At 35.0% G+C, this 27,750-nt stretch overlaps 1 protein-coding gene across 13 annotated transcripts in view; it reads right to left on the reverse strand.

Annotated features, from left to right (window-relative positions):
• LOC138708096 (nuclear protein MDM1-like) overlaps positions 1 to 27,750 on the reverse strand; it is a 945,585-nt gene that overhangs the window by 134,631 nt on the left and 783,204 nt on the right. For all 13 annotated transcript variants that reach the window (XM_069838271.1, XM_069838273.1, XM_069838272.1 and 10 more), the window contains 3 exons: positions 16,791 to 16,911; positions 16,524 to 16,707; positions 11,772 to 11,902 (listed from right to left, as the gene is read on the reverse strand). In XM_069838271.1, the coding sequence (XP_069694372.1) occupies positions 11,772 to 11,902; positions 16,524 to 16,707; positions 16,791 to 16,911 (436 nt within the window). The remainder of the gene's footprint in view (positions 1 to 11,771; positions 11,903 to 16,523; positions 16,708 to 16,790; positions 16,912 to 27,750) is intronic.

Raw genomic sequence — 27,750 nt, forward strand, 5'->3', positions numbered from 1 at the left:
ATACATAGCCTCCAACAATTCACAGGATCCATTCTGTGAAGTAACGAAGTTGTTAAATATTTTGGTTACAGCACCAATGACCACTGCTGAGCCAGAAAGATGTTTTTCTTGCTTAAAACGCATAAAAACGTTTTTAAGGAACACTATGTCCCAGGATCGTCTCACTGCTCTTGCAACACTGTCAATAGAAAAGAGTATGATGTCCAAGATGAAGGGTTTAACACCAGGGTAATTGACAGATACTGCAGTAGGAAGGAACGTCGTATGGACTTCATATTTCGTCACTAGGCGAGTCTCAAATTAAGATAAATACATATAAGTGTATACAGTAGGCCGATATAGAGATTGTAGCACACTCATTATTTTGACCACCAGCCGCTACTGGTATAATGGTGTTTTACAATACCAATTTCAAAGCTTTCATTTCGTACAAAATTTAATGTTAATTTTTTTTTTTTGTTGTTTTGATGCATAGGCCCTTCTACCACGTCTCAGAATACCGAATGCTTTTTTAAATGAAAATCACATTGAGCATCTCCCACGATATTGATGAGCAAGTACTCATATTTCGGAAGATACTAATTTTAGGACCCATGCTTATAAAAAGGCGCGTCTCCACTATTAAACATTTAACAACAACATGTTAAATATAACATGTTGAATTTAACATGTATATGGACATTTCAAGTCTCAATTGACTTAACATGTTTTCTGTTTTGATGACTACCACCACCTCCCAAAATATTGAATGCTTTTAACATTCTGTATTATAGAAGAATTGAGTATCTCCCATCTTGAGTAGATAGTTCTCATATTTAGTATAACAGCGTATAAAATGCATGGCTTTCATGTCATATATGTCAGATGGAGTAGTGATTCACAAATGACAACTCAATCACCGATTCTCTCTAGAATTACACTCCTTGTTTCTTCAGGAAAAGTTCGGTGTAAGTTTAACAACCTTGCAGTTAGTATGGACAGCTAATTTTTATATTTCTACGGAATATGTATTATATGTCTTTCTCGTGTTAAATTCTATCATACCTGGTTAACATGTTTCGGCCTGTTATGGGCCTTCTTCAGAACTGGTTGTTGCTGGTCTTGGCACCTTTTCTTTTGTTTCCTGTGAGGGTGTGTTTGTGTAGTGCAATGTGGAGTCAAAGAGTGTGTGTGTGTTCTGAAATTGAATTGTGTGTTGAGAATTTCATTTGGATGTGTTTTTGTGTGTCTGTATATTTCGTATTGTTCTAGTGTGTTTAGTTTCTGGCTTTTTGGTTGGATGTGTAGAATTTCCATGTTTGTGTTGATGTCTCTGTAGGTGTGGTTAGCATTTGTGACGTGTTCTGCATATGTGGATGTGTTTTGTAATTTTGTTATGGCTGTGATGTGTTCTTTGTAATGTGTTTGAAATGATCTGCCTGTCTGTCCTATGTAGAAGTTGTTGCAGGTGTTACATTTGAGTTTGTATACGCCTGTGTGGTTGTTTTTGTTTGTATTGTTTGTGTGTTGAGATGTTTTTGTAGAGTATTATTTGTTCTGTATGCGATGTTGTAATTTAATTTCTTGAATGAGGTTACAATCTTGTGTGTTTTTTTTGTTTTCGTATGTTAGTGTGATGTATTTTTTGTGTTCTTGTGTTTGTGTTGTATTCTTATGTTTTTTTTTGTGATTATGTTTTGTAAATTATTGATTAAATGGCGATCTTACTCGTGTTAATTATGTAAGCATGTGTGGCTTACAGCTGTTTCGGTGCTACCTGACACCATCCTCAGAGCCTACTAGATCTCGGTGTTATCTCAACTTCGCTGCCTGTTGTGTGGGTGCGTTCGTGTGATGAAGAGTTGTGTCAAATAGTGTGTGTTCTGAAATTGATCTATGTGTTGAGAATTTGATTAGGGTGTGTTTTAGTGTGTCTGTATATTTCATATTGTTCTAGTGTGTTGAGTTTTTGGTTTTTGGGTTATATGTGTAGGATTTCCAAGTCTGTATTTATGTTATTGTATTTGTGGTTAGCATTAGTTATGTGTTCGGCATATGTAGATGTATTGTGTCCTCTGGTTATTGCTTTAATGTGTTGTTTGTATCGAATTTGGAATGATCTGGCTGTCTGTCCAATGTAGAAACTGTCGCAACTATTGCATGTGAGTTTGTATACACCTGTGTGGTTGTATTTATTTGTTTGTGTTGTTTGTATGTTGAGATGTCTTTGTAGTGTGTTTTCTGTTCTGTATGCTATGTTGTATTTCTATTTTCTGAATGAGGATGCGATCTTGTGTGTGTTTTTGTTTTCATATGTTAGTGTGATGTATTTCTTGTGTTCTTGTGTTTGTGTTGTGTTTTGTGTGTTTTTGTGTTTGTTGAGTTTTTGTTTTGTCTTCCTTATGGTGTTGTCTATTATTTTTGGGTTGTAACCATTTTCTTGTGCTAGTGTCAAACAACATTATACCTAACGAACAGCATTGAACCTAACATGGAGTAGCTCGCCAAGTTAGGAAAACTGAGCTAACCCTACCCAGGGTAGGAGGCCTTTGACCTTCATGGGACATATTGGGCTATTTCATTTCATTTCATTTCATTTCATTTCATTTCATTTCATTTCATTTCATTTCATGTATTTGATTGTGTTCACTTGTTCATTGTAGTATTGTTGGCTCATGGGTATGTCTAGTAATCTGTGTACAATTGTCCTGAATGCAGCATGTTTGTGTTGTGTGGGGTGATTAGATGTGTTGTGTATATGTGTGGTGGTGGTGGGTTTTCTGTATATTTTGAAGGTGTGTTTGTTGTCAACTTTTGTTATGGTGTCAAGTAGCACCGAAACAGCTGTAAGCCACACATGCTTACATAATTAACACGAGTATGATCGCCATTTAATCAATTATTTATATTCAAGTGTTAAAAGTAGTGTACGAAAGATTCAACAAGGATTATGTTTTGTCTTTCGTATTATGTTGTCTATTATATTTCTGTATCCGCTGTGGAGATCTAACATTGTGGATTATTCGGGGGCTATGTGCGACATTACCTCAATAACAGGTTAATTTAATTTTCAACGTTTTGTTATGATTGATGTACCGTAACCTTATTGTCAACCTCTTTACACTCTAAACGGAGAAATTACGTTCCCTGGACCTCTATATTGCGGGAAGATGACGGCATGGTCGATGTTTACCACACAGTTACATGGGTTCATTGCAAGAAATTCAAATGATACTCCACTCTCAACAACTTTTCTCAACATTGTAACATTAAGAACAACAGTCTGGTGATATTTTTTAATTAGGGATGTGCTGATTATTGTCCATCTGGATGCCACATATTCTAGACTATAGAAACCATGTTACTGTTTACGAGAGAATGACACAAATTCCATAAACTATGATCACAAAAAATTCTTCTACAAATTGGCACTTAAAATATACCTGTAATTTTTGTGTGTGTTTGAAGTATACACAGTTAAAGAAAATTATTTTACGTTGCACTAAAAAGTAAGGATCATCAAGAAATATGTGAAGAGTCATGTATATTTATTTGTGATATCTTAGGCTGTGTACCAAAGCTACGTTTACAGCTGAAGTGAACTAAACAGTCAAATGTGAAATAAGAAGTCATGATCTGAAGCTAAACTGATGGGGATCCTGAAGAAAAACGTGTGGATTGAAAAGAGTGGAGGCTGTTCAATAATCTTTATATGAAACGAGTCAAAGTTAGGATAGGAGAAGAAATGTTGAAGGAAGTGAAATAGGTAGAGGAGTAAGATAAGGATGCCTTTTATCACCTATCCTGTTCAACATCTACTTGGAGGATTTAGTGAAGAACTGTTTTCACAATATGGGAGAGGTGATAGTAGGAGGAAGAGGAATAAAGTGCATAAGATTTTCTGATGATATGGTGTTGTCAGCAGAAGAGGAGACGATACTAAGGGATATGCTAGTGGAGCTAAATGACAGCTGTAGTAAATGTGGCAGTAGAGCAAGTGGACAGCTTCAAAAACTTGGGGTGTACTATGAGCAGTAACATGAGCTGTTGTCAGGAAGTTAAAAGGAGTAGACTATAGCAATGGCAAAGGAAGCTTCTAATAGAAAAAGGAGCATCTTCTGCGGACCTATAGACAGAGCGGCTCCTTAAGGTTGTAGCAAGTTTGTGCTATAACTAAGAATTTTAGAAGCCATAAGCTGCTTAAAATAAGAGTCGAATTGATCGATTAGTTCGCTTCGGAAAATCGCGCGAATCGTTTGCAGGAGCCTCATCGTTGACTCGCTGAGTGAACGCATGTACACTAGCCTACCAGTCAAAACTTTTCGATCAGCAATAAAAACAACTATATACTTTATTTCAATGCACAAACACATCGGAAAAACTAAATAGACCAACAAAATAAATATTTTCTCTCCCTAGCGTTATGATATGATAGAGTATTCAGAATAAAATCCCTATTTTAACCACAAATCTATAGTTGTGATAGGTGATCGAAAACTTTTGACCGGTAGTGTACTTCTTATGGGAACAGGGTGGATCTTAGGACACTTTTCGTGGTGAAGAGATGAGCGGGAGTTTTTCTAGCACAGCTTGTTAGTTGTTGGTAAACGAAATGCTAAGTTCTTAACATACCAGACAGGAAACAGTAGCTATCAGCCAGGTTAGGGACTGAGGGGTGGCGGTGAGTAAAAGAGACAGAAACTACAACCTCGCTCGCTCTTGTTCTGGTGAGAAAAACAAGTTTTCCTTCACTTTAACTGGTGGTGTAATCACAGTCTAGTATATACAGTCATGAAGCTTGAGTTGTGAGGGTGCTAGGAACAATAGACTGTGCTGGTACTATTTCGCATTGTCTGATATTAGCTATCCTAGTGGTTAGCAACTATCTATGGATGCATATTTACTACGTATTGAATTTCATGACTGCATATACTAGACTGTGGTGTGATCATCTTCCGCTTACTTTAAGTATTTTATTTCCGGTTCCGAGTCCACACCTGTGGAGTAACGGTTAGCGCGCCTGGCCGTGAAACCAGGTGGCCCGGGTTCGATTTCCGGTTGGGGCAAGTTACCTGGTTGAGGTTTTTCCGGGGTTTTCCCTTTTCCCTCAAGCCAATATGAGCAAATGCTGGGTGTCTTTCGGTGCCGGACCCAGGACTCATTTCACAGGCATTATCACCTTCATCTCATCCAGACGCTAAATAACCTAAAATGTTGATAAATTGTCGTAAAATAATATACTAAAAAAATTTCCGGTTCCGATTCTTCACGATTGTAACTGCTTTCAGGTTCATTTGCTTCAGTATTCACTTACAACTAGCACGTGTCAATATTTAATTAGGCCTAGTGCTAAATGTGTTGTGCGAGATAATGCTTGTAGGTGGCTCCGTATTTTAGTTAACAAAGATCAATATCACAAATTTGTTTATTAGAACGGACGTTTTCAGCGCGTACTTTGAAAGAAAAATCTTTGGTTAATTGACTTGGCAGACCAACTCCATTCTTTGAAATTTCAGGATGTGCTAAAAAAGGCTAGGTCGCTTAATAGAAATTTTAATCCAGACGTACAATATATGACAATTTTTAGTGATTGTGTGCGGATGTGAAAAACAAAAAAAAAAAAAACAAAACAAAACAAAAAAAGAACAAAACCAAACAATTTTTTTTTTGTTTGTTGTTCGTAAGCAACAAGGGGAGACAAAGAGTTTCTTTAAAAATAAGTTATTGCGATTTTTTAAAAAAAAGTATTACAATATTGGTCTGTTACATTATTTTAAATATTTTCTCTTTTTAAGAATGCTTTGATTTAGCTTGGGTTTTATTCTCATAAAATTATATTTTTATCTCCGAACGTTGTATGTCGTATTGTTTTTTATTATTTTTATTTTAGTAGGTTATTTTACGACGCTTTATCAATAGCTCAGGATGTCGTATTGTGCTCATGACATATTTATGCAGTAACTGTATAGTCTAAAGGCCCCATTCACAATGAAAATTAAACATAACCGTAACGTAAGCACAGAAGTTTGCGCTCAGGCTACCAAATGGGATCATTCACAATGATTCACATAAGCATTGACATAAACATTACCGTAAGACGTTAACATGAAAGTTTGCAAATTCCAAACTTTCATGCTTATGCTTACGTGATTTGCAAACAGAACACAATCGTGGAGCGCTGAAGTATACGACAGAATATGAGGAAATGGCGTCGTTGTTATGTTTCCATGGTTACCAAGTATGTTTGCGGTTATGTTTATGTTCCCATCGTGAATGATGGTATGACTTCTTGATTTTACCGTAACGTTTATATTCTTAAGTTAACGCTTACGTTATGTTTAATTTTCATTGTGAATGAGCCTTTATACTGACCGGATGGCATTTATAATGTAATATACAGATTTTATGAAAGTAAACGATCAGATTTTTCAACCACCAGCCGCCAATGACTATGGAAAAAAAAAAAACTAAGGAAGAGACTAGTGAAGTGCTCTGTTGGAGCGTGGCATTGTATGGGGCAGAAACATGGACATTACGACGAAGTGAAGAGAAGCGAACAGAAACATTTGAAATGTGGATATGGAGAAGAATAGAGGGTGTGAAATGGACAGGCAGAATAAGAAATAAAGCTGTGTTGGAAGGAGCGGGCGAAGAAAATATAATGATGTTGAAACTAATCAGGAAAAGAAAAAATAATTGGTTGGATCACTGGCTGAGAAGAAACTGCCTACTGAAGGATGCATTGAAAGGAATGGTGAACGGGAGAAGAGTTCGGGGTAGAAGAAGAAATCAGATAACATACGACAGTAAGATATATGGATCATGTTCGGATACTAAGTGAAAGGCAGAAAATAGGAAAGATTTGGGAATGGTTGGTTTGCAGTGAAAGATCAGCCTTGGGCAGAACACTGTGTGTGTGTGTGTGTGTGTGTGTGTACAGAGTGATTCACGGAAATTGTGAAATACTCTAGGATGTGAATTCTGGCATCATTCTGATGAAAAAAAGTTAATATAAACATGCTATATATTTTTTTTTAACTGAGTGAGTTACGCCCTCTGAATGTTAAACATAAACGTAGATATTAGAAAGGTTTAAGCATTTAAATTATTTACAACAATGGTACTGGGTGCATTATAAATTCATTAAAGAACGTTCACGTTATTACTCACCTGAAAAATCTGTATTAAAGCTTGTTTTCAAAGACCCCACTTTCTGCAGCAATACACGTAGCCGCCCGAGTGTGAACTGCGTGCGCCACATTCCCTAACTTCCGTTGTTTGGATGCTAGGTATTTTTTTTAGTAGATACGTGGTAAAGGTACGGTCACACGTCGCTACTTTTGCAGTGCTGCAGTACAAAAAACTGCGCAACTCAGAAGTAGCGACGTGTGAACAGTGTTCTCAGGGTTGCAGCCGCAGCATTTTTGATATCGGTTTTGTTGAAACCTTTGCTGCGGTTGCGGCCAGTGTTGCCACCCAAATGTGCCAATGATACTTTTATTGTTTGAATATATTTTAATGTTAGATGTGATGAAAATAAATTATTTGTAATAGTTACTAAATGTACAACACAGTCTGACGATATAATTAATTTTTTTAAATTTCCGTAGCGTAGTTTCAAACAGGAGGGTTGCCAACATTATTACGTGAATATGCTGTTGGTTATCATATAAGTATATAGGCGTTTTTAAAAGCTTTATAGTAAAAATAATGCCAATTTCTGAATACTAGTTAGGACAGAAAAGCAAATAATACATAAGTAAGCTATCGCATGAGTTTCATAATAATGCGAACATAACCACAAAATGTATATTGAGAAGTTAACACGGAGCTGGAAACCTGCAGCAAGACTGCGGCTGCAAAAGTAGCGCCTTGTGTGTGAACAGACTCGCAACCTTCAATTGCAACTTTTGCAGCACTTGTGTTGCGCAGCACGAAAAGTAGCGTGCAGCGCGCTACTGTTGGCTTACGTGTGAACACGATACGCAACTTTTGCAGCTGCAGTACAAAAGTTGCAGGAAAAGTAGCGACGTGTGATCGTACCTTAACGGTGTTCAGTTATCTCTAACTGTGACTCCATGTCACGAGATTTTGTGTCGCTGCTAGCAGCTGTAACACACAGCTCCAGACGTCCAGGGAGGGAGGGAGAGAAAGAGAGAGAGAGAGTGTGCACATGAATGTGTGTTACGGAAGAAAGAAACTTGATTTTACCCGAAATTATTCAAAATCGGACACATGTATATATCAACTTTTTTCATCAGAATTATGTCAGAAATCACATCCTAGAGTATTGCACAATCTTCGTGAATCACTCTGTATATGTATAATCCTAGATCATATATGTAACAGATAACTCCTCGCTACGTTAAAATCGGCAGCACTTTGAAGAAAACAACCGCCAGGATCGCCACCCGTCCGCCGTAAACGAACACGAGATGGAAGCACAGTCGCTAATGCAATTCAAATGGGAATTATGACGTGACTCCTTATGTAACAACTAGATGGCAGCGTAGTAAACCTGACAAAAGTTAACCTCAAAGCCTATAAGCCCGACATATCTGTTACATATATGATCTAGGGTATAATCCTAAGCTGCATAGTGCATAGCAATCAAGTCCGTAGTAACTAGTAAACGAAAATGCTTACTTGACTGATGCATTGTTCATTAAATAAACATGGATTTCACATCATCATCATCATCATCATCATCATTAGCAATTAGAGCTATGAAATCTGGAGGTGTTTTCGAAGTATTATGAAAGTATAATGTAGAATAGCACGTCAACTTTCAACATTGATATTGCTAGTACCCATTCCTTTACGTATTTAATATATTAGGCCCTAATCTTTCCCACATAACTCATAACGAAACTGCATTAGAACACTGGCTTCTTAATTCAGTGCTGCTCCAGGATGTCATGGTTTTCAGAAAACAGTCTACGAAGAAGGTTATAATTCAAGAATCATGTCCAAAGCACCCTAGTATGTAATTTACAAGTAACCTAGTTGCTAGTCACTAGTGTGTAGTATGGACTTGAGTCTTGGGACACGACTTTAAATATTCCTCGCGTGTATGAATTTTATCTCTCACTGGTTGCTCACAGGCGGTATACAACTTCTCACGCGTATGAATACAAAACGCAGTAAATTCAATTATTGTTTCCATATTGCAAGTTGTGTATTAAATTTAAACATGAACATTAATAGTATTGAAGAGGTCATCGAGGCCTTTTCTGGAATTAATATTGAAAATGATAAAAAAAAAAATACATGGTTTGGAGTTAATGCAAAGAAGATCAAGTTTAAAAGGGAGAGAAAATATTTCCTGGAACAATACTTTATTTTACCCAGGAACAGTCAACAATCTCTGTGAAACAAGTTACTTCAAATCCACCTACAATGGAGCTTCTATACGAGCGTTGCATGCAATATAAAATACTGCAATTAAAATGAAAGGCTTTTCACATCTCTCTTGGAGATCGTTTGAATTTCTTATACATTACTATGTAAAATAAATTTCTTTGCCTGTGTGAACTCAAAAACAAGAAAATGATAGTACTGGTAGGTTTTATGCAGCGTTTAAGCCACAGTCGCATTTGTCGCATTTTGCTACTAGACTTCTAAAAATGCAACAGACTTTCAATGTAAAAGTGCAAAAATGCGACAACCACATTAGACTTCACAAACGAAGATGGTAATGGAGAAAATGAAATCAGAGATGTGTATGAACTAATCTAAATTTAAATGAAATGATAATGGCATGGGCAATGTTCATAAAGGTATTGAGCTATAGATGTTCAGGAATAGATTTCAAAGAGTTGGTACAATTCATGTCAGTTAAGTGAACAATTTCTTCTAATTTATTTATATAATTCATCCCATACTGTGAATTGTGAGCGAGAATTTAGTTGCATTATTCTTGTAAAAACTGAAATTAGAAACCGCCTTTCAGTGAAAAAAGTTAGCACTCTGCTGACAATAAATCTTGAAGGGCCTACTCGTAAATAATTCCAAAGTTTAGAGTGCTCATTAAATAACGTACTTTAATGTGATGTAAATTCAGCAGTAATTGATTCTAAACATACCTACGTCTAATGATTTACTTACATGAGTATACATGTATCTAGAGCAGTCATGTCAAAAGATGCCCATAGGAGCAAGCGCGCTTTAGAGCTCAGGAGAGCCTGAGCACTTTACAGAGAAAAGGAAAGAGACAGAAGAAAGAGGTAGTATATGCCACTTGGTCAAGCTATATACAGGGATGGCCAGCACTGATTCAGTGGATAAAGGAAAGAGAACTTATTAAAACTGTATCCATGTTAATTTTTAGATTTGTCTGAGAAGTATAAGTGCATTATAAGAATGCAAGTTTTAATTTTAATGCACATTTTTCACAAGTTTAATTTTTTTATTCAAAAAAAATATTTTCTCAACTATTTTTTTTATAGAAAAGTGAAATTTTCAGATATAGGCCTATTTATTTAGTAGCCTTACAGAATGTTTTCGTAAATCTAATATACCGTAAATACGTATTACTGAGGATAGTGTACTGAAAATTTTGAAAATATTCGCATGGAAATTGTTTGTAAGGAAATGAATTAACAAAGCAACTGCTGTTACATCATAAGCAAAAGATACGTGCCCATGTGTTGTAAAAATTTCAGCTCTATAACGTCGGCACATTTCGAGAAAATAATTTAATATTCTGATGATAGGAAGTTGCTCACCAATATCACCTTAAAAGCATAATGCGATAAGAGTTTTGTTATGGAATATTAGTTACATTAAAACATATATAGCACCTAGGTAACTTTGCTTTGTACTGTAATATTGTTTTGATTGGTTTATTAATTACTCTTATAAGGCATAAGGTACCATCAATATCAATTCCAACTTATCGTGTCATACTCAACCTCTTTTTTTGGGATATCACTTTGTTTATGAATGATGTGTTTCATCCATTTAGTACAGTATAGTTGCACTACTATGGAATTTATGCGAATATTCCTTCATAACTCTTTATTATGTTATTAATATTTAAAACACAACTGCAATATTAAGAAATTGGTATTAGTACTTTTGTTTTACGGACAATATAGATAATATCAAACAGAAAGAAGCCATATAAAAATAACGATACAAAATTTCACTTTTCGTCTGAAGTTTGTGCACCACTGTTTTCTTAATCCAACAAGGCTGCTTATTCATATACACAACCTCTTTCTATACTTAGCGCTTGATGCCCGCGCACGACGTCAAGGTCAGAAAAATGCGCTTTAACATCACTGATCTAGAGTGTGGTAAGATGGATTGAAAATAATAAAACTCTAAAAAAAAATTACGTACAGGTAACTTTTTGTTTCTGCATACTTTAAATAATTCTACAGAAAGATAAAATTAATAAATATTGCTCAAGCTTTTCAAAATTTGCACAAATATAACTTTACGTTTGTATATTTTTGCGACAATTATTTATTTTCTAGCTTAAACCCTGGTTTTATGTGTCGTAACCAAGAATTCTCTGTTTTACACTTTTACTTGTTCTGAATCAAGAGCTTGGGCAAAGAATTCTTACAAGTTTACGATAGGTCCTTCAAATATTGTGATGCAAATTCCGTGTCAGAAATAAATTACGCTAGATAGTCATATTTTCTAAGAATGCGTAATCTCAACAGTATTGTTATAGACACATACACGTAGTGTAGCTATACACTTTTAAGACTATTATGAAGTATTTACCAATGGATTTAATGTTATTAAAGCTTACCTGATACTCTGTGTGTGAATCGTACCTGGGGGTTGTGGAAGCCAGAGATAGTGCAGATAAGGAGCTGCGACGAGAGACTTGTTCCCAAAGAGCCATCTGCTTGTTGTAGAGGTCAGCAATGTGCTGCGGTACTAGCTCCGTGCCCCACCCTCGGTGCTGCAGTCAACAACATTTAATTACTGCGTTTAATAATTAATTTAACTGACTAGGGAGGGGATGGCTGTTGTCACAGCATATTCTACGTGATTCTTCTTTAAAATAAATAACATGTATCACGTCATATGTTGACAAATGAAGTAACTTAATTTCAAACGAAGTGCACCACTGTATTTACTTACAGAATACATAACATACTGTATACAGAGTGGAAATGAAATAGTCTTTCAGATTTTCAGAGCGGATAGCTCATGTTGTATGTAACAAAAAGCTGTAATGTCATATTGGCGGAAAGTCAATAGCTTTTTTTTTTTTTCAGAAAAAAATATTTTTCTCAAATTTTTAACACCCTCTTATTCAATAACTATTGCCAGTAGGATCGTGAATTTTGTCCATATCGGTAGGAAAACTAATAAAGAATAATTCATCCCTCTGGCGTATTTCAATACTGTGGACGGTTTTTGTGTAAATTTCATCATCATCATCATCATCATCATCGTCGTCGTCATCATCATCATCATCATCATCATCATCATCATCATCAGGGCTAGGATTTTGATGACCTATAAATCATGAAAAAATGTCCTAAAACAATGCATTTAGGACCTAAAACTCTTTCAAAAGTCCTTAAAAATGCCCTAAAAATTGTTCTTAGATAATTGGCTTAGTAGGAAAGAGGTTTTGTACTACTTAATATTTAGACTCGTAATTAAATTAAATTTTACATAATTTTTTGTAAGTAGTACATCTTAATTATTTTACGTGATGTAGTTTCCATGTATGATCGTTCACCTCTGCTTCGGCATGTGGACATGAGGTCAGCAGTCAGCTGGTCTGTCTTGGACCTTCATGGGCTGTAGCGCCATGGATTCTTTACTTTCAGTTTCCATGTAGTCCATCACAAGGCCACGCTTATCCGGAATTAGCAGGTATAGAGGAGTCTATATTCAAGGTATGGTTGGACTGATCCATTACATGGGATGTACTACGTTAAAATGGCAATATTTGTGTAGAAAAACGATTAAAATATTATACAAAATAATGGGTATTAATGGACAAGATATGTAAAGAAGATATCGAAGGAAATAAACATTATTTTACGTTAATAAAGGGGATTTATGTCCAAAATTAAATTAAAATGTCTAAAAAAATGACCGAATAAAACAAAAGATGCTCTTATGAGTTGAAACAGGCAAAAAATGCAAGAAAATGTCATAACAAATATGTCTTAAAACACTCAGTTTATCACATAACATATAAATACTAGAGCAGCTATGTTTCTGGCTTACTATAAAAAAGATGCAAATTTCATCAAAATCCTAGCCCTAATCACCATCATCATCATCATCATCATCATCATCATCATCCAATTCAAGTACTAGACCAAGTGGTCTGTTGCGGTCTCAATGGTCTCACGCCATCTTTTTAATGGTATTCCAACAGATCGTTGTCCAGAAGGGCGGTAATGTAGCACTGGCTTTGGCCATCTTTCTGCTGGCATTCTCTCGACGTGTTATTTCCAATTAACTCTATAGATTTGAAGAAAATTTAATATAGGTTGGACGTTCAATTCTTCCAAACTTTCTGTATTTCGTTTTCTATCCCAAAGTGTGTATCGTGCCGTTTTTTCATTAATTTCATTTCGTTAGTAGATATACGTTGAACATATTTTTTTTGTCAAAGTCCAGGCTTCTAATCTATAAACTAAAGTAGGTCTTGCTAAAATGTTGTACATATTTAATCATGTATGTTTCTATACTAAATTGGGTATGAAAACTGAATTGATAATGCCGATAACTTTTAAAAAATTAGTTATTTTAGAATCAATATAATTTTCTTTTTCTTATGAAAGACGGTACCCTAAATAGTTAAATGTGTTCACTTGTTCTAGAATTCTGTTTTCAATACAGATTTTACTTCTTATTGGATGTTTACCTTTATACACCATAACTTTTGACTTTTCTACAGAAATGATCATATTATAGTCTTTTACAAGTGTGTTTAATGAATATATTGACTTTTGGAGATTATCTGCGACGAGGATTGTATCTACTTTGGTCCGTCTGTTTATAGGGACATATTTGTGTAAATTTAATTTTAAAAACCTATAAATTCAACCAATTGCACGCTGCGAGTTGGTTGCAAAACAGCGCCAGCTGATCTAGCGAGACACACCGAGTTACCGAGTTCGTTGACCTCTTACATCTATATCACGAGAAACATGTATTCGCTGTGATGTTGTCGGACAGCTGAAACTTCAAGCTTAATTATCTAGTTAACCGTGTATTTAATCACAAAAAGTAATATAGGTTTTCTATTCATTTCAATGCACCCTATCGTCGCTTTCAATATGCAAGGTCATTTCACTTCCACACTGTATATACATTCCGTATATACCTTGTGAATCTCGAATATAGTATATAGGAATTTAACATTGTCATTAGAAACGTATGTAGTATAAACAATTGAGACTCGTATCCCATATACACCATGTCAGTATTCAACTGAACAAATTTAACAGGTTGCGGAGAGGTACTAGGTAAATGTATTTTGAGATAAAGAACTAAGGGTTTCCGCGTTCAAACTTGCACGTAATAATATGAAATATTTTTAGGCAAGTACGCCACTGACTGACGTATTGAAATTAAAAAAAAAAAAAGAAAAACAACTACCACGGTGGGACTCGAACGTACTACATTTTGGCTTGAGGTTTGACGCATTACCTATTAACACCACAGCTTCATACTGATAATTCTCTTTTGAAATAGGTACAATAAGTACAATAACAAGAATGAATGATAGTGAAACAGAAAACAATGCAGTGGAATACTGTATTTGCTGGCAATTTTATAGACTCTATGAAAGTTCAATTTTGAAAACAATTAGATTTACATTAGACTAGATAGATAGATAGATAGATAGATAGATAGATAGATAGATAGATATATATATATATATATATATATATATATATATATATATATATAGGTAGATGGATGGACGGACGGACAGACAGACAGATATATATATATAGATAGATAGATAGATAGATAGATAGATAGATAGATAGATAGATAGATAGATAGATAGATAGATAGATAGATAGGTAGATGGATGGATGGACAGACAGACAGATAGACATATATATACATATATATACATATATATATATACATATATATATATATATATATATATATAGATAGATAGATATACAGACAGATAGACAAACAGTAGACAGACAGATAGATAGGTAGACAGACAGAAGGTAGACAGAAGATTTGTGGCGCTAGAAGAACCTTGTTCCTGATAAAGGGCAGTAGAAAAAACGTGTCATTCCTCGCCCATATTGTATTTCGAATTTGAATAACGTTTGAAACTGAAGACGTCGTTAAATAAAACCTGCATCACAGAAAAATGGTTATAGATATGCTGGGTAAAATGTGCGTAGAATGAGTCTGGAAGCATTATACTTGGTACATCTTGCATACGAATCCTTCTCCTTATTCACGCAAGAGTTGCTAACAATGAAAACTTCAGAATTTGTATCATTTGATTGTCTTTCTACCTCTGACTTATTATTATGAAATAAAACAATGTTTCAGTTACCAAAATTAACTTCCCTTAGCACCATCTATGGCTACAATTTTTTTAAATAAGATAATTAATTTAATCTACTTCCGCAGGTGAAAGAGCTTAGGCAAAAGGTGGCATTTACAAAACAGTGAAAGAGAAAAGTAGTGAATAAGGGCCGTAGTTTTCAACCATCTTGGGTTAAGTAATTTCCATGAATACCATATTAAAAAATCAAACGATGTTATTTTCTGTATATATGGACGTTTTTGAGAAAGAAAAATTAAAGTTTCCTCTTGTGTAGAGTCCTGCCCCCGCAACATTTCCAAGACGTCGCCTTCTATGTTCTACACACAAGTACTGCGTGTTCAGTTCAAAGTGTGTCATGGCTCGCTGCATGTCGTCATGTGGCTAGTCATAGAGCCTACAGAATTCAATCTTCCTACACTTCCACAGAGCCGTATTACTTATGTGCCAGAGAAGTTGCATAGCAAGTACGGCGTTCATTCTGAAGAGTACTTACCGACACGTACGGTAACACCTGTAGTGGCAGGAATGTGATCTGTTTGGAAACACGTACTGAGGTGAGTTTTTTTCTTATTGTCGGGATATGTGGAGAGAGTTAAGACGATTACTTACGTATCTGTTGACATTAACTTCGACGGTCAACATGGACACGGAGCATTTGATTTGTACTGTGGAATGTTACCGTACGCAACCGATGATAACAAATACCCTGCGTACGACTTGCCCGCGCAAAACACAGTTCGAAAGAGGTTATGGTAGCACACAGACCGTACAGACCGCCATCTGTTGCTACGACGTTCAAGTTATACCGTACACGTTCTCAAGTTCAGATTGAACGCCTTGATTAATAGACAACTTCTCTGACATAAAAGCTGAAACTCGCTTCAAATCGCTGACTCACAACAGTGACGTCATGATACACTTTGAAATGAACACCCAGTATACCTCAAAGGGAAGCCAATTTCTCCAACCCAGCGCTCAGCTCGGAACCATTTAAATGCACTAACTTTATATAACCTACCTTGTATTCACCAGCCTTCTTGCGTAACTCCAGAACTTCTCTATACCACGAGTCACTCGGCGGCAGTTCAGTCATGGCCTCGGGTAATTGGACCACATCAGTCTTCTTCAGGAACTTTCCCTCTACATAGTCATACTGCGAGAATGGGCGGAACTTTTTCTTGTATTCTGTCTTTATTTCCTTCCTAGAGTGCAGAAGTGAGAAAATCATTATGTTTAATTTATAAAAGAAAATTCTCCATTCTTTTAGTGTACATGCAGTTCTCACCTGCGCCGGGGTTTCTCCTCTTTGCTTAATATTTCGTCTTGAATCTTCTCTTCTCCCTGCAGCTCCTCAACGGCAGTATCCGCCGCCTCTGGGCCTACAAGAGGCTCCAACTCAGACGCCCCTGAATCAATGAAATGTAGCTGGTACGATGTGAAGTATGCAACATTTTATATATTCTCAGCAATGAACTGAATCTTGACGCGTTTTCATGTGCTGCATATAACTAACTAAACAATATATTGCTCCACCTCAATAAGTTTCACTACTTCCCTAGTACTACAACAAGGCCCATCGACGTAAACAACAATGAGTCGTAGTACTGCAGCATCGAGGAGTTGTAAAGAATTTATGCACAGTACAATTACATGGATTGCCAGTGCACATTTGTGAATATCACAACCTTGGTTCACATCGCACGCAGAGATGTTCGTTTGCCGTTTTATACCCAGTAGACTGGTTCATATCGTTTCACGAGCTCTTTTATACCCCACGAAGAAATACACGAATCAATTAAAAATAAACTTTCATAAAAATAAGAAGGATTTGTTATTGTATCCTGCGTATTCATTAAACACGGTACACACCAAAACGTTTTTATATTAAAAGTAGAGTACTCATTTACATTCAGCTAAAAACTGTTGCATTAAATATTTTAAATCGGAATGTGGGTACATTTACAAACTTACTTTGTATACTAAGTCGATTTTATTCCTTAGAAATAAATCAATTTGCACACTCATATAGTTGAGACAATATATACGGTAACATGAAATAATGTTCGCAATTATGCGGCACTAATAATACAGCTTAACTATAATTCTCCAACCACGGGATCTACTCTGCTACGTAAAGGTTGATTCACAATAAACCGAGAACGGAAACGGAAACGAGAACGAGAAAGGAAATATTGTTAAAATAAATGTATTTAAATGCCAGGATTCACAATGAACTATTGTAAACGCTCACATTTAAATACATTTATTTTAACATTATTTCCGTTCTCGTTCTCGTTTCCGTTCCCGGTTTATTGTGAGCCAGCCTCAATACGGCGCTGGGTCAGTATTGCCAGACTTAATGCTGAAGTATCGTACTAGCAGCTCAAAACTATAGTATTTTTTTTCCCAAAATTATCGTACACTTTTCCCATTCGTTGAAGAAAAATGCATTGACAAAGGACTAGATGAAAGATTAATTCAAACCTAATAATTCATTGAAAACAGACATAAAATATAAGGCCTACATTAAAAACTACAAGGACTTATAATTCAGGCGCTCCTAATTCTCCATCAATGTCGGTAACAGTGTTAAAGTACATTTAACTCGACAGCTAATTCAAACTATCATGACAAGAATTCCGTTCTCCAGAAGTGTTGCGACAGTTTTTCATTGTTATGTCATTTTAAAGGAAGAGGATACTGAAATTTGACTAAAATTCACATTAATTATTTTTTCGCTTAAAATAATCTTTTGACTGTAGAGAATATATTACAAATAAAATTTAAGCCCTAATTCAATACTATGACATTTAATGATGCCATTTTTTAAACTCTGTTAGCCGGGTATTTAAAAGGCTACGCCCACTTCCATTTTCCAATCTCATTTATTTCAAATTTACCGCATTCTCAATCTGATTTCGGTTGTTTATTTTATATGATTTCATTATTCAATAGTGTGGCAGCACTATCTCAAATAGTTGTTCGTTTTATTCACTAGCTAGCAGGAGCTGATATTATTCCTTCAGTTGTTTCTGTCAGAATGCTTGAAAATTGTTTTGATCTGAAGTACAGAAATGTGGTTGTTACATCTTGACAGAAATAGTAGTTTTTGAAACACGTAATATATAAACAGTGTGTATTATATATATTGCAGATAATGTAGTTTTGTGTTTTATAGTGCATTTGTGTAAAATAACCTACTAAAAGGAAAGGTTGAGAAGATTAGACTGAAAATGTAATTGTAGGTGCAGTGTAAATATCTGAGCTGTGTCATGTAATTAATTAAGTTGATATGTAATTAATTAAGAAGATATGTAATTTAGTTGATATGTAAATAAATTAAGGTGATATGTAATTTAGTTGATATGTAAATAAATTAAGGTGATATGCAATTAATTAAGATGATATTTAATTAAGTTGATTTGTAATTAATTAAGGTGATATGTAATTACTTAAACTGGTAATAGCCGGGTGAAATAGAAGTACATATAAGTTAGGTTTACTTTTGCTTATTGCAGGCGTTATTATAGAATAGTTTTTATATATAGTCCTAGGTTTATTGCATCTATTTATTTATAGTTAGAAATAAATTTAGGTTTATTTTACTTAATTTTTTACTTTTTTTAATTGCTGTAATATTATTGTAGAATTATAATGGTATTATTGTATATGATATATCACTGCCACCGGGTGTATACCCAATTGTAGTGTTAATAAATAAATACATACATACATACAAACAAAATAAAAATAAATAGTGCATTTGTATATACAGAGTGTTTCTGAGATGGTGTTACAAACTTTCAGGGATAATGGCGAAGGGCACATGTATCAATTTGAGATAAGGAACCCTGGTCCGGAAATGACCGAGTCGAAAGTTACAAGCAAAAATAGTTGTGTGGAAATTAAATAATTTTATTCCTCTGTACACCTTATTTATGTGTATTTATCTGTACATCTTTCACATACTGTATTCATTTGACGTTGTTTACGTTGTCTACTTACAGTATTCCATTCAGTGCGCTGTCTGAGGGGTGGGGACAGGAAACTACACTAAAGCAATGCAGATAGCGTAATGTGTAACGGACATGGTCGGTCCTGATATGCACGTCTGTAGAAAGCAGTGTATGTGTACAAGTTTCAGTGTCCAGTCGATCAGTCCTAGTGAAATGGAAGAGTACACGAGAGCGGAATAAGCAGACCTGATTTTCAAATACGGATGAACCAATGGTAAAAGTAGACAAACTCACAGATTGTATTGGGGCAAGTACCCACGTAGGAGACATCCGGCCCATACCATTTTTCCACGACTGTTCCAAAGGTTAAGGGAAGGAGGGCACGTGTTGGCAAATTACAATTCCATTTCCACACAACTATTTTTGCTTGTAACTTTCGACTCAATCATTTCCGGATCATGGTTCCTTATCTCAAATTGATACATGTGCCCTTCGCCATCATCCCTGAAAGTTTGTAACACCACCTCAGAAACATCCTGTATAGTTACACATCATGGGCAAGATTAGCAAATAGAAGGTTAGACTAGTAAATAATATGAAACTGTGAGGAACTGCTAAAAAATTAGGCAGAAAATGTAAAAAGAGGTAGTAAATATAGTAAACCAACAACAATCATTGCCTGACTCAAGTGAAAGTTTATGTCAAGTGACTCTTTAGATGTTTTTCCGTAAATTGCTTTTTTGATCACAGTGCTCAACATAAATAAATTGATATAACTCAGAAACAATCAATAATAGGAAGTTCAAATTTTGTACAGATCTTAAACAGACTATTTAAAAAGATTTGGCTTCATTAGAAATTTGACGTTCAAATTGACTATGAAAATAATAAATAATATGCACAGAAGTGGACTCGAAAACTGAAATCCATGTTATTCTAAAATCAGTTATAATGTTTCTGTAAAGCATATAAAAAATCAAGTGAAGACATTTTGTAAGAAGTATTCTTGTGAATCCAATGGTAAAAGAACTTTTCAAAGATCTAAAAAACTGACTGAGTTATACCAATTTCTGTAAATAGTTACAAATGGGGCTAAATTTCAAATTTGGGCCCCCTTTGCTTAAAAAAAAAAACTAATACTTAAATTTAGATTTTATAGGAACGGATGTTCAGCATACAACAAATTTTAAGTTTTTAAGTAAAAAGAAACAAGGAATTTCAAATATTCATTATCCTCTTCCCTTAAACACTAATTGATAAAGATACATATCAATAATTATTTAAGACTCCCTCTCCAATGGATATATAGGCTGAATATCTCTTTAAATTAATTATCTCACAATATGTTCATACATTGTTTCCGGCATTTAGTTGATTTACTTCATTTCCATTTTTAATTGGATAGTGGCATAAAAAGAGAAGCGTTTAGGTTGAATAGTAATTGTCTTACAAGTGTAAAAATGAACGTTAATAAAGACAGCGGGGGAATACTTTCTTGAGTGTAATTTATTCATCTAAAGCCTGACCATAAACACGAATTGTAACACACGAATTTCTTTTCCCGTTCCTAATTTTATTATAATGCAGTCTCTCTTGAACTATTTTAAAACTATAGGCTAATGCTGGACGGATCTAAAGATTGTAAAAGCGAAAGGTTATATCAACGAATAGGGATTGCAAAGAATGGACACTGAGAGAATTTTCCTGTGTTTTGTTTCTCTGTGCGCCGGCGTTTAGTTCCACTTTCAAGCGCTAGAGGTTAGTTTAATCGAGCACACGCTAAGATAATAATTAAGAACAAAGTTGAGACACAGGATCCAAACATCGCCTACCTTATTGCATAATCCAGTAACGCTTTGCTTCAAATAAATTCAAGTTAACAGCTTTTCCTTATTTCTCAGTGACAAACTAGTTGTAATAATAATTGTTTATATTTTATACATAATAAATTATATTATAAAATAATATAATACATTATAAAATTATGTATCAATTTCGTTTAATATTTGTATACAATGTAATATAGGTATATGGTTTTACTTCTCATAGGAGTTTTGTTTTTCCATTTTCAGCGCTATCAAATCATTATATATTTTAATTGTTGATGGGGGTCAATGTCTCAACTCTTATTATAAAGACGTTACAGTTAATGACGGATTTATTATTTCATCGGTCTAATTTATTTTATTTGAGTACATAATGTACCTAGATGTATGAATTATGTGTTATATTTCCGCTGTGTCGACTGCTAGCTGGTGTGATGTCAGTGCCAACTCCTGGGAGAAAGCAGAATCTCACGCTCAAACTGGTTTGAAGGTCATTGAAATCAGTCCTGCTACATCAAAAGTACCGATGCGAAGTGTCCATACTGTATAATATCTATACGCTGGTTATATTGTCTGTAATTTGTAGCTTATTATGACGTCACGAATAGCCATTACGACTACTGGTGCGACCACTACTACTATTCAGAGTAGTTCTCGTGGCTGTAGGACCGTATATGTGTATATGCCTTCAGCTATCGAACACAACATACGTGCAGATCATCACTAGAGTTCTGCGTTTGGTTACCTAAAGCCTCCAATCAACCCGGAACAGAGTACAGGTTGACGACATCCAAAGCTACTTAGTTTAGGTCTGCTGTTCAGTGAATACACGAAAACAAAACAAAGCTAGGCGATTGGAAATAAATGCTACAATAAAAGAATTTGGTAGCGAGCACGGCTTTAGGAAAGAAGAAAATGTATTTTATGAGAAAGAAAGAAACACTTTTCATTTGAAACACTTGAAATGTTTACCATCGTTGATTGTAATATGTAGAGACTCACAAAGCACGCGCTCATAGTTTGTTTTATTTTAAGTTTGTGTTGGCATTTGTAAGTTTTTAATTTGTTAATTAGAAACTTCAATTAGATCCAAAGTATTTAGATGCGTTTTAATTACTGTAAAATTCAGGGGTGTACAAATTCCGAGCCATGGCGACTAAAAATATTTATGTGGAAATTTAATTGTTTCTTGAGTTCAAATTTTTTTTAAGACTTCGATTTCTCTTATGTTACTACGATTATTATTAGCATTATCATTATTATCCAGGCGTTTTAGATGGGCAGAGCATGCAGCTCATATAGGCGAATCCAGAAATGCATATAGAGTGTTAGTTGAGAGGCCTAGGGAAAAAGATCTTTGGAGAGGACGAGACGTACATGGGAGGATAATATTAAAATTGATTTTAGGGAGGTGGGATATGATTGTAGAGACTGGATTAATCTTGCTCAGGATAGGGATCGATGGCGAGCTTATGTGAGGGCGGCAATGAACCTCCGATATCTTAAAAGCCATAAGTATTGTTGTTGTTGTTATTATTATTATTATTATTATTATTATTATTATTATTATTTTAATATTCAAGCACTTGGCATATTGTCATTCGCCGTCTTGCTTCCCAATAAAATTTCGTTAAGTTGTGACCACAATCACTTAATTTTGCACATATGATTAAATTTTCTTTGTTCATGATGGAGCCAATTTCATGACACAGAGAACACTCTGAAGATGGGAGGATGGAAATTTGGTGTAAGTGGGCAGCAAAACAGTCATGTCCAGTAACGACCAATACATAAAGTTAACAAAAGCGGTTGTAAGAAGAAATACGAATATCTTTACATTTATTGCATATCTCAACATGTTGTTCTACATAGCTTCAGAGCGTCTCTGAGAGTGTGTGTTTGCAATGCATAAATATTTAATATTGTTTAATATATTTTAGTATATGTATCTTTATCTTAGCTCGAATGGTCTTCTCATTGCATGTGTGGACAAAATGTAATGGCTCCTGAAATTAAAGGAACTGGTTCCTGAATTATTTTTAGTTTAGTCTATCGCTGGTAAAAATCTTTTATTGCATATAAGCTGCCTTTAAATAAATACTTTATTATTGTTGTTATTAAATTCAAGTGGTATTCTGTACATGAGTATTGTTCCTGTTGATCTCCGACTTATAAACAGAGGTACATAAAGCGTGCGGGAAGATTGCAGAGTGAACTGTTGACTCGCAACTTGCTTACCAAGCGATGGTAGTATGATCGATGTAGACCTAACTTGTATTCAAAGTAACCAAACGCAAGACTCTAATCATCACCGGCCGTTATTTTATCATCGCCATTGATAACGACTGGGTGTGCTGTAGTGTCGAGGTTAAAGCGTTGCCGGAAGGCCGCGGATTCGATTCCCGATGGGGTAATAGATTTTGTCCATTGATCTAATCCCTACGGCCCAACTATGGCTCTGGGGTTTACTGAGTCTCTAACAGAAATTAGTACCAAGGAGTTTTCCTCGGGGAGGGACATAAGCAGCAAGCACATCGCTCACATCCCTGCTGCTACTAATGTCGACTTTCTATAAAAAGTGGAAACCCTATCTCCCACTATCCTGTGGATGTTATGTTATGTTTTATTTAACGACGCTCGCAACTGCAGAGGTTATATCAGCGTCGCCGGATGTGTCGGAATTTTGTCCCGCAGGAGTTCTTTTACATGCCAGTAAATCTACTGACATGAGCCTGTCACATTTAAGCACACTTAAATACCATCGACCTGGCCCGGGATCGAACCCGCAACCTTGGGCATAGAAGGCCAGCGCTATACTAACTCGCCAACCAGGTCGACTATCCTGTGGATCTCCAAGATCTACAACAGGGACACTTTGATCTTTCTGTGAAAATATCATCACCAGGCTTAGGATCCGAGACAACTTAAGAATGAAGTGAAGTTAACAGTGCAACGGAGTATAGATGGAGTGCGGTGGCGCGGTGAGTTTTGTTTACCTGTGCGTTAGACTAAAATCCGGTTCGTGTTCAGAGTCACAGTATTCTTCCGTCTCTCCCTACGAAACGAACTCAGGCCATCACAGTGCATTTTCAATTCATAGTGAACAGTTTTTTCGAACTAGTTGCAAGTATGTACTACATGGTTGTTCATTGTAATGCTAACGACTTCAATGTCGCCGAGGGACATGAAAACTTGTGAGGAATGTATCCTACTTCATTTTCCACCGTCACTAGTTTGAAGGCCTACTATTAACAGTAGAATATGACGAAGCACATTGACGTCATTGTTTACAATCACAGTATGTCTGTCTACTATGTTCAAGGAACTCTATAGTCGAGTTGTACGTACATTGGTTGCTAAAGTATCCCGGATCCTAAGCCTGGTCATCAACATTCTCGTAAATTTTACTGCCGTTTTAATAATCACATCATATTCATAGTTATTGTGACATTCACCTTATCTTCTTTTTCTTCATTTTCTAACTCCTGTTTTTCTTCAGCTTCTTCATCTTTCTTCGTATGATCACAGGCCTAATTATCATCATCAAAATCAAGGCACTATTCGTTATCATTGTCAGTAGTGATTACAATATACCTCAATTTAACACGTTTGATAAGATTTATTTTATATTAAGATGGTCTAATTCAGCTCTGGCTAACGTGGTAGCCACTTGTAATACGTAATTCAGAATAACATGTTTCCGGTATCAGATGTAGGCCTATACTGAAATGAAATCACCGCACAGGAATTTTTTTACGAATGTTAACGTGTGAGTTTCTGGAAAAAAAAATAGTTTTCAAGACGATATGTCCGAAATTTTAAGTTGTCCTTTGGATAGCAGAACAACCGAATTGTAAAATATTCTCAATTTTTGTCCGAAGATCGTCCAGAAAGTTGGTACCATTTAAAATTTTTTTGTTTTACTCAGTTAAAACTGGATTAATTAATTGTCCTCTGAAACAAGACTATTGGTCTACCATCTTTAATATATCGCGTTCAAAAACATACTATAATTAATATGGCAAATTTCTGTTGCCGAAATTTAGGTATCCTCGGACATTCCCGATCTCCAGTAATCCAGAAACAATTGTAAACTTCGCTTTCATTTATTAAGTTCTCTTATATATTTATCAGAGTCCGAATGACAGTTGCAAAGGTTTACTATCAAAACATTTATTTCTTCTTTCAATTACGATCTCTGATCCATTATGTTTATGTTTATGGTAGTCCAAGTAATGGTTGGAAATATTTAGTGTGCAAATATTGCTTCATCTGTCAGTCACTATCTCTAAAATGTACAGTAAAATAGCTGGAAAAATTGATTATGCAAATTGCAGTTTTCTTTTTCAATCGCTATCACTGGTATAAATTATTCATTAGGATTATAACGGGCAAATTAACAGACAGAAATCTTTAGCAATCACAACTCTCGCACATTCCTTTTAAGTTCATGTTAGTCCAAATAATAGACATTTTTAAAGCGTTAATTTTAAATCCCTCTGCTAGTTGCAATTTCTGGTATACCTCGTTTAACATTATGATAATGTAAAAACTGAAAGAGTTTATTGTGTAAACTTTGGTTTTATGTGTCAATCACAGATTTTATACAGATTTTAGAATTTTTATCACAAAATAAATAGTTGAAAAGTATTGCGAAAAATTTAGTTTTCCGTCAATCACAAACACTCTTATATCCATTAAGTTCATAGCAGTCAAAGTAAGAGTTACAGTTTTTACTTCTCAACGTTTTTCTTTCCTCTATCATTCACGATCTCTAGTATAGGGGAGAGTTGGGTAGTATCGGACATCGGGTAATATCGGACAGTGAGTTTCTTTCATCTACCACCAGATGATAGTCCCTGAATGACATGGTTACGTTTCTGTGATGTCGCATACAGAAACGTAATCATGTTATTCAAGTACTACCATCTGGTGGTAGATGAAAGAAATGCACTGTCCGATATTACCCGATGTCCGATACTACCCATCTCTCCCCTAATTATCCTGTTTAACATTAGGATAATCGAAGAGAAAATGTAAAAGGTTAACTGTGTCAATATTGTTTTTTTTGTCAATCTCGGTCCCTAGTATTTCTGGCTTAATATCACAATAGTGCTAATCTAAATCTACATCCAAAACAACTGTTGTTCCGTTTACACTAAGGTCCAGTGGTCTTAAACTCCTCAATCTTCTCTTAAGCTCAAAATTCATCATTCTGATTGTTCTTCTCAAAATTGTGAATGTCCCAGATTAATTAGGATGGAATAAACATATTACATACTTGTGCAACAGATTACGTAAAACAATTTATATCTTTGTTATACTTCGGTCATATTTACCAGTTAATATTTTACGTCTAATTTATTTAGCTTTATTTCAATCCATTCTCCAGCATGGAATTTTAGGGTGGGGAAATGCTTGTAATTCTAATTTCACTCCACTAATACTTATTCAGAAAATAATAATTAAAATTTGCCTTAATAAACCAATTGATTACTCATCCGAGCTTTTATTCACTGATTTTAATGTTTTGAAAATTAAACAATTTATTATATTGCCTTATTAAACTTCATACATTAAAATCGCAACAATTTCAAATTGTAACATCATAAATATTGAACTAAAAGATTCATTTTACACGACTAGAGAAACCAAAGTGTTTCACAAGCACAGCTCTTAGCCATGGTACCTACTTTCGTCCAAGGTTATATAGTAAAATAATTGAAAAATACCCAAATTTGGAAAATTTTAGTATCAGAAATTTAAAAAGTAGCGTCGGGAATTTAATTTTTAAAGAATATATATTGGTTTAATATGTATGAGTTAAATTGTTAAAATTGAAATTGTATTTTTTGAAGTAAATTTATTTCTATAATATTTTTTCCTAGACCCACTTTGTGTCAAATAATTATCTGTATTTGTGTTAAGTATGTGTTCAGATAACTCCCTGAGCACGGGTTTTTACTCATTTGGGGAAGAATTAAGACTGTATTTTTGTACATGTTATTTTACTAAAAATAAACAATAAATAATGGAACTGTTTATTGCTCAAAATTTAGTTTCCTCTGTCAATCATGATTCTCTCATATATTCTTTAAGTACAGTATACGGCAGTACAAGTAACAATGAGCACTCGTTGATTCCCTCTGACAAAATGGCTTGGATTTCCTGCCAGACCCGAGACTTGTGTACGCGGTTCTAGTAACACAGTGGGTTTCGACAGTTCCGTCTCACAATCGGCACAATTCTCAAATAGAAAAAGAAGAGTTCATTAATTTAAAATCAGTGATCAATATGGATATCCTAATCAATGAAATATTCTGTTTTCCATTAACAAAAGTATCACTATAAGACACAGAACCAATTCCCGTTCAAATGGCAAACCCATTTCTTAATCCCCGTATAGGTACGTGTCTAATTCTACAACGTAAGCAGTCGAACTATAGGATGTCTAACTTGATTT

The sequence above is a fragment of the Periplaneta americana genome, chromosome 10 (genome assembly GCF_040183065.1).
Source record: "Periplaneta americana isolate PAMFEO1 chromosome 10, P.americana_PAMFEO1_priV1, whole genome shotgun sequence".
Taxonomy (NCBI): Eukaryota; Metazoa; Arthropoda; class Insecta; order Blattodea; family Blattidae; genus Periplaneta; species Periplaneta americana.